The sequence below is a fragment of the Chiloscyllium plagiosum genome, chromosome 20 (assembly GCF_004010195.1).
Source record: "Chiloscyllium plagiosum isolate BGI_BamShark_2017 chromosome 20, ASM401019v2, whole genome shotgun sequence".
Classification (NCBI taxonomy): domain Eukaryota; kingdom Metazoa; phylum Chordata; class Chondrichthyes; order Orectolobiformes; family Hemiscylliidae; genus Chiloscyllium; species Chiloscyllium plagiosum.
The window spans coordinates 48,240,752-48,249,041 of record NC_057729.1 but is presented as its reverse complement, the minus strand read 5'-3'; the positions used below and the strand labels follow the sequence as shown (position 1 = coordinate 48,249,041).

The window sequence follows — 8,290 nt, the reverse complement described above, 5'->3', positions numbered from 1 at the left end:
ACAAAGAAAATTTACAGCCCAGGAACAGGCCCTTCGGCCCTCCAAGCCTGAGCCGATCCAAATGTACTGTCTAAACCTGTCGGTCAATTTCTAAGCATTTGTATCCTTCTGCTCCCCACCTACTCATGCAAGAAATGAAAAACTGTCCGAGGGTGGGCAGCTGGCAAGTATTTGGTGTTAACATATTGGAGCAGCATTCCTGCTATTTGCAGATTCTGTGCTGAGTGAAAATGTTCAATGCCAATGGATGACCAGGTGACGACCGTATATTTGTAGGAGAGTTCAGACACGGCACTCAGTACTCATTGTTCTATTTCATAATGATTTATCTAGCCTTTGACTCTGCCTTAATGATCACTATCAGTTTTCTTGACTTAATGTTCTTTAATGTGGGATTTTTGGGACATACATCGCTCCTGAGCAATGCTAATGTTGTGTTTTTTGGTGTCTAGGAATTGTGGGCGACAGATATCCACCAAGTGCGAGAGTTCATGTTCAATTACCTTCGCGATCCACTCCGCGAGATTGACGATCCATATTTCTGCCTCGATGAGGTAAGATTGCCTCCAGCTGTAAAGCACATCCTATTGGTTGTGTGCTTGAGTCATTTAGCTTCACCATGAAGTACTTTTACCATGCTGTCAGCAGGAAGGAAGGAAAAGCTTGCATTAATATAGCAACTTCAATGACCATAGACAATCCCAAAGTGTTTTTTACAGACACCAAAGTACTTTTTGGAGCATACTTTTGAAATGCAAACGAGCTATGTAAATGCTGTGATTATAAAAACAAATGCTGGAAATTCCGAGATGGGCAATAACTCACTTGCTGACTCTCCAGAGCTTGTCCTCCACCTCTAGAGCTGATGTCAGGAGTCCGATGGAATACTGCACACTTGCGTGAGTGCATGTAGCTCCGAGAACATTCAAGAAGCTTAATAGCGTCCAGAACAGAGCAGCCCACTTAATCTACCGCCTTAAACTTTCACTCTCGCTACCACCAATGCACAATAGCAGCAGTGTGTACCATCTACAAGATGCACTGCAGAAAGTCAACAAAGCACCTGATATTCCAAACCTATGGACCTCTACAATCCAGCAGGCAACTGATTCATTGTTTGCAAGCTCCCCTCACCAAGCGAGTTACCATCCAGCCTTAGAAATGTATTACCATTACTTCAGTGTCATTGGGTCACAATCCTGAATAGCCTCTCTAAGAGTTTGTACTTATACCAAAAGGGGGATAGCAGTTCAAGAAAGCAGTTCACCACCAGCCTCTCAGGGACCATTCACTGTATGTGATATCAAGAAACGATTGAAGTCACTGGAAACTGTAAAAGGCTATGGGCACTGACAACATTCCAACAAGTATGCTGAAGACCTGTGTTCTAGCACATGCTGCTCCCCGGACCAAGCTGTTCCAGTACAGTTACAACACTGGCATCTATCCAGCAATGCAAAAAATTGCCCCAGGTATGTCATGCACACAAAAAGCAGGACAAATCCAACCCGGCTGATTACCACTCCACCAGTTCACTCTCGATCATCAGTAAAGTGATGGATGGTGTCATCAGCAGTGCGATCAAGCAGCACCTCAACAATAACCTCAGTGACACCCAGGGCCACTCTGTTCCTGACCTGAGGTTATTGTTGAGGTGCTGCTTGATCGCACTGCTGATGACACCATCCATCACTTTACTGATGATCGAGAGTGAACTGGTGGAGTGGTAATCAGCCGGGTTGGATTTGTCCTGCTTTTTGTGTGCATGACATACCTGGGGCAATTTTTTGCATTGCTGGATAGATGCCAGTGTTGTAACTGTACTGGAACAGCTTGGTCCGGGGAGCAGCATGTGCTAGAACACAGGTCTTCAGCATACTTGTTGGAATGTTGTCAGTGCCCATAGCCTTTGCAGTTTCCAGTGACTTCAATCGTTTCTTGATATCACATACAGTGAATGGTCCCTGAGAGGCTGGTGGTGAACTGCTTTCTTGAACTGCTATCCCCCTTTTGGTATAAGTACAAACTCTTAGAGAGGCTATTCAGGATTGTGACCCAATGACACTGAAGTAATGGTAATACATTTCTAAGGCTGGATGGTAACTCGCTTGGTGAGGGGAGCTTGCAAACAATGAATCAGTTGCCTGCTGGATTGTAGAGGTCCATAGGTTTGGAATATCAGGTGCTTTGTTGACTTTCTGCAGTGCATCTTGTAGATGGTACACACTGCTGCTATTGTGCATTGGTGGTAGCGAGAGTGAAAGTTTAAGGCGGTAGATTAAGTGGGCTGCTCTGTTCTGGACGCTATTAAGCTTCTTGAATGTTCTCGGAGCTACATGCACTCACGCAAGTGTGCAGTATTCCATCGGACTCCTGACATCAGCTCTAGAGGTGGAGGACAAGCTCTGGAGAGTCAGCAAGTGAGTTATTGCCCATCTCGGAATTTCCAGCAATTGTTTTTATAATCACAGCATTTACATAGCTCGTTTGCATTTCAAAAGTATGCTCCAAAAAGTACTTTGGTGTCTGTAAAAAACACTTTGGGATTGTCTATGGTCATTGAAGTTGCTATATTAATGCAAGCTTTTCCTTCCTTCCTGCTGACAGCATGGTAAAAGTACTTCATGGTGAAGCTAAATGACTCAAGCACACAACCAATAGGATGTGCTTTACAGCTGGAGGCAATCTTACCTCATCGAGGCAGAAATATGGATCGTCAATCTCGCGGAGTGGATCGCGAAGGTAATTGAACATGAACTCTCGCACTTGGTGGATATCTGTCGCCCACAATTCCTAGACACCAAAAAACACAACATTAGCATTGCTCAGGAGCGATGTATGTCCCAAAAATCCCACATTAAAGAACATTAAGTCAAGAAAACTGATAGTGAACATTAAGGCAGAGTCAAAGGCTAGATAAATCATTATGAAATAGAACAATGAGTACTGAGTGCCGTGTCTGAATTCTCCTACAAATATACGGTCGTCACCTGGTCATCCATTGGCATTGAACATTTTCACTCAGCACAGAATCTGCAAATAGCAGGAATGCTGCTCCAATATGTTAACACCAAATACTTGCCAGCTGCCCACCCTCGGACAGTTTTTCATTTCTTGCATGAGTAGGTGGGGAGCAGAAGGATACAAATGCTTAGAAATTGACCGACAGGTTTAGACAGTACATTTGGATCGGCTCAGGCTTGGAGGGCCGAAGGGCCTGTTCCTGGGCTGTAAATTTTCTTTGTTCTTTGTTGTTCTTTTAAAAGCTTTCATGGAATTGGAGTGTTGTCTGTCCCACCTCCTGCTCCCCAGAGTTGAGGAGAAACTTCTTCACCCAGAGAGTGGTGGGTGTATGGAATGCTCTGCCCCAGAGGGCAGTGGAGGCCCAGTCTCTGGATACTTTCAAGAAAGAGTTGGATAGAGCTCTTAAGGATAGTGGAATCAAGGGTTATGGGGATAAGGCAGGAACAGGATACAGATTGAGGATGATCAGCCATGGTCATAATGAATGGTGGTGCTAACTCGAAGGGCAGAATGGCCTACTCCTGCACCTATTGTCTATTGATACTTGAATCCCCTAAAAACGAGCCTGAAGGTTACATAAGGACAGTATTAACCTCTGGATAACCAGCTCAGTGACATTACCACCATCTTCCCCATTTTCTCGCTTTAAGAAATACATTGCCAGCCTTCCCTCCTGCTCGGGAGATTAACTTGATGGAAGGAGAAAGAAAATAGTTCAGTGCTAACTGAAAAACCCCTCAGGGAGAAGCTTTGCTCTATTAAATCTGGAAAGTATGTAGTGATGACAGACACTAACTGGATAGTGCATGGCTGTTCTTAACTCTGTGAGAGGCCTGATCTCACTCACCTTCTGATATTCCAGCAGGAATTGCTGAAAATCCTGCAGCGAGACTTGGCTGAGTTCAGGCCTGTCACAGCTCCTGTGGAACAGAAAGATCACATGTTATTTGGGAATAGCCAGAAGTAGCTGACAAATCAGTTCAATCACAGCAAAATACAGCAGAGGCTGAAAATCTGAGAAACAGGTGTAGAAAACGCTGGAGAAACTCAGCAGGTCTGGCAGCATCTGCAGAGAGAAAACAGCGTGAATGTTTTCAAGTCCGGTATGATTCGGAAGTGATCAATCACTTCGACCATTGCCTTTGAGAGAGTGGTTACTCGATCATTTTTGTTTGCTTCACTTAATTAAAAACTATAACGAATCTAAAGAGTAGTTTAGTGCAGAGCCTGGGATAGAGGGCGAGGATTTAGGAGTACAGAAGGACACAAAATAGAGGACCCGGGGCCTTACCTGGTGGGGGGCCCCAGGCCAGAAGCAGCACTGGAACCTGTCATTTCTATTTTAGTTAAAAATCACACAATACCAGGTTATAGTCCAACGTTTAATGGGAAGCACTAGCTTTCAGAGTGCCGCTCCTTCATCAGGTGATTGTGGAGGACACAACTGTAAGACACAGAATTTATAGCAAAAGTTTACAGTGTGATGTAACTGAAATTATACATTGAAAAATACCTTGATTATTTGTTGAGTCTATACATTGAAAAATACTCAACAAACAATCAAGGTATTTTTCAATGTATAATTTCAGTTACATCTCATTGTAAACTTTTGCTATAAATTCTGTGTCTTACAGTTGTGTGTCGCTCCGAAAGCTGGTGTGCTTCCAATTAAACCTGTTGGACTATAACCTGGTGTTGTGTGATTTTTAACTTTGTACACGCCAGTCCAACACCGGCATCACCAAATCATGATGTCATTTCTATTGTTTGTAAACCCTCCAGCAGAACAACATGGTGCTTCAGTGAGTGGTCTGGCCCTGAGGCAAGTTGCTCAAACCAATGGGTGAGGTGATGCAACTTGGCATTAGCTCCTTTGTTACCTCTCGATTTGGCTATTCCACTAGACTTCCATCCCATCTCCCACATTCTACCTCCTTTGAATCTGAAGTCATCTGAAAGTCATCTGCCCATTTCGTAACTTGTGCCAAGTCCCATTCCTACCCTGTGCTCACTGACCTACATCGGCTCCTACTTAAGCAATGTTTTAATTTTAAAATTCTCATCATTGTTCTCAAACCCCATTATTGTCTCAGCCCTCTCTATGCCTGTTACCTCTACAACTCTCTGAGATAACCGCACTCCTCTTAATTCTGGAAGGTCGGATATTCCAGATTATAATTGCCTTCAGTTGCTTCGGTCCTGGGCTCTGGAATACTTTCCCTGCACCTTTCTGCTTCTCCATTTTGCTTTCTTCACCTTAAAACCTACTTCTCTGACCAAACTTTTGGTAATTTTATCTAATATACCCAAAAGTGAAACAAAGAACTGTAGATGCTGCAGATCTGAAACAAAACCAGAAATTACTGGAGAAATTCAGCAGGTCTGGGAGCATCTGTGGAGAGAAAGCAGAGTTAATGTTTCAGGTCATTTTGAACTCTTGATCTGAAGCTTTTGGTTACTGCACAGTCATCATGGGGCTTCCTGCATCTCATTAAGGACTGATTAAATTAGCAGTTAACTATTGATGCATGGAGCTGAGTAGTTTTGCTATATGTACCACTTTTTATTTGCCATTTTGTCAAGGGTGAGAGTGACAATTACCAGCAGTGGGTGTCTTGAGCAATGAAGTACGGTCTCCAATAGGAACACCACAGTGTAGACAATGTTCTCTGATTAGCCTATCTCAGTCTAATGTTTAACAGCTCGAGAGTTGTGTCCTTTAACCTCCAGACCACCAAAGCAAGCCACCCAGATCAGAATTAGGTACAGTAAGGAAATACTTCTTCATGTTTTGGACAAATGAACAATTTTTATTTTACTGCCAATCCTGAGCAAACCATGTTGAGATTAATGCACTCATTCTAAGTGGTGGTAATTACAACATAAAACACCAAAATGTTTTTGTTTTTTTAAATTCATTCACGAGATGTGGGCATCTTTGGCTAGGCCAGCATTTATTGCCCTTCCCTAATTGCCCAGAGGGCAGTTAAGAATCAACCACATTGCTGTGGGTCTGGAGTTACACATAGACCACACCAGCTGAGGATGGCAGTTTCCTTCCCTCAAGGACATTAGTGAACCAGATGGGCTTTTCCAACAATTGACTTATGATCATCGTTAGACTCTTCTTTCCAGATTATTTTTTAATTGAATTCAAATTCCACCATCTGCCATGGCGGGATTCGAACCCCAGACTCCAGAACATTATCTGGGTCTCTGGATGAGCAGTCCAGCGATAATACCGCTAGATCATCGCCTCCCTAATTAACTGGTGATCTAGAAGACCCTTTAAAGTGATACTTTGTCCCGAATGGTTACAAGTATTATTCTCCACTTACCTTTGAAGAAAGCGAACTTCCATCTGAGGAAGGGAAAGAGAAATAAAATCAGAAACAAATACTTTTTACACGGATGCACACAAAATCAAGCCTTCTCCATCTTAACACACTCTGGTTGCAACGTGCCAATGTCCAGTCTGCATACTGCAGCGAGGACATTGATATTGATGACCTTCTAGTGAGGAATTCCTCTCTTCATCTTTTCTTGACCCATAGGGAAACCGTATGAGGATCTCAATCCCCACACAGTAACATTGCCAGTTTAGACAGTCGAGAGCGGCAGTTTCACTTTAGTTTCTTTCCTTCTCTACCTGCCCTGGTTTTGCTTAAAAAAGAATGAACTTGCATTTACCGAACCCCTTTCATAAATCTCAGGACGGATCTTCCACCAAACACGTGTCTCTGAAGTGCAGGTCCCAGTATGAAACAGGGAGACAATTTACACACAGCAAGCTCCCATTTCAAGCAATAGGGTTAGTGACTGGATTAGCCACATTTGTGAACACTGGAGACTGGAACTGAGAAGGGCAGAGCTGGGAATTCCTGGTGGTAGCTTATGTGCCAGTTTGCTGGCAGCTTTCTGCTTCTGGGCTATTTTTAAACGGGGAGGTCAGGCCTGATGAAGATTATGTGTTTGCAAGCAATGGCATAATTAAAATGCCAACTGTGGTCTCTGACAATCTGGAGCATGGCAAATGCCTGCAGACTAGGGAGAGGGTGACCAATGGTCCAGAATCAGCTTGAAGCGTTCCCCTCGCTGCCACTACACCAGCAAGGCCACAGGCTGTGCTGCAGAGTGGCTCCTGCAGCTGTGGCCATTTGAAAAATGTGGAGGGGTGATGACCCCAACCTCCTGGTGTTCTGGCTTCCCAAGCTCTCTCCCTCACTCCCCACCATGGTCTTTAATTGTGTGGTGAGAGCGCCCTCTGGCTATTCATCACAAAATCACGGCTTGCGCCTGACGCTGATGGAGCCAGGAGCCAGAAATGATCCCAATATTGGAGTCATAGAGATGTACAGATGGAAACAGACCCTTCAGTCCAACCCGACCAGATATCCCAACCCAATCTAATCACACTGCCAGCACCTGGCCCATATCCCTACAAACCCTTCCTATTCATACACCCATCCAAATGCCTTTTAAATGTTGCAATTATACCAGCCTCCACCACTTCCTCTGGCAGCTCATTCCATACAAGTACCACCCTCTGCGTGAAACATTGCCCCTTAGGTCCCTTTTAAATCTTTCCCCTCTCACCCTAAACCCGTACCCTCAAGTTTTGGATTCTGTTACTCTGTGGAAATAACCTTGGCTATTCACCTTATCCATGCCCCTCCTGATTTTATAAACTTCCGTAAGGTCACCCCTCAGCCCGTGACACTCCAGGACGAATAGCTCCACCCTATTCAGTCTCTCCCTGGCAACATCCTTGTAAATCTTTTCTGAACCCATTCAAGTTTCACAACAGCTTTTTGATAGGAGGGAGAGCAGAATTGCACACAATATTCCAAAAGTGGCCTAACCAATGCCCTGTACATTGCAGCATGACCTCCCAACTCCTATACTCAATGCACTGGCCAACCAATGCAGGTCATACCAAACGCCTTCTTCACTACTCTGTCAACCTGCGATTCTCCTTTCAAGGACCAATAAACCTGTACTGCAAGGTCTCTTTGTTTGGCAGCACTGCCCAGTACCTTACCATTAAATGTATTAAGTCTTGTCCTGATTTGCCTTTCCAAAATGCAGCACTTTACATTTATCTAAATTCAACTCCATTTGCCAGTCCTTGGCCCATCGACCCATGTGATCAAGATCTTGTTGTACTCCGAGGTAATCTTCTTGGCTTTCGATTACACCACCAATAGACAATAGGTGCAGGAGTAGGCCATTCTGCCCTTTGAGCCTGCACCACCATTCATTATGA

The 8,290-nt window shown here is 44.1% G+C and overlaps 1 protein-coding gene across 1 annotated transcript in view; it reads right to left on the bottom strand.

Annotated features, from left to right (window-relative positions):
* plcg1 (phospholipase C, gamma 1) overlaps window positions 1–8,290 on the bottom strand; it is a 118,684-nt gene that overhangs the window by 92,814 nt on the left and 17,580 nt on the right. The window contains exons 6-8 of the mRNA XM_043710716.1: window positions 6,363–6,385; window positions 3,872–3,944; window positions 2,692–2,793 (exon numbers count right to left, since the gene is read on the bottom strand). Of these exons, the coding sequence (XP_043566651.1) occupies window positions 2,692–2,793; window positions 3,872–3,944; window positions 6,363–6,385 (198 nt within the window). The remainder of the gene's footprint in view (window positions 1–2,691; window positions 2,794–3,871; window positions 3,945–6,362; window positions 6,386–8,290) is intronic.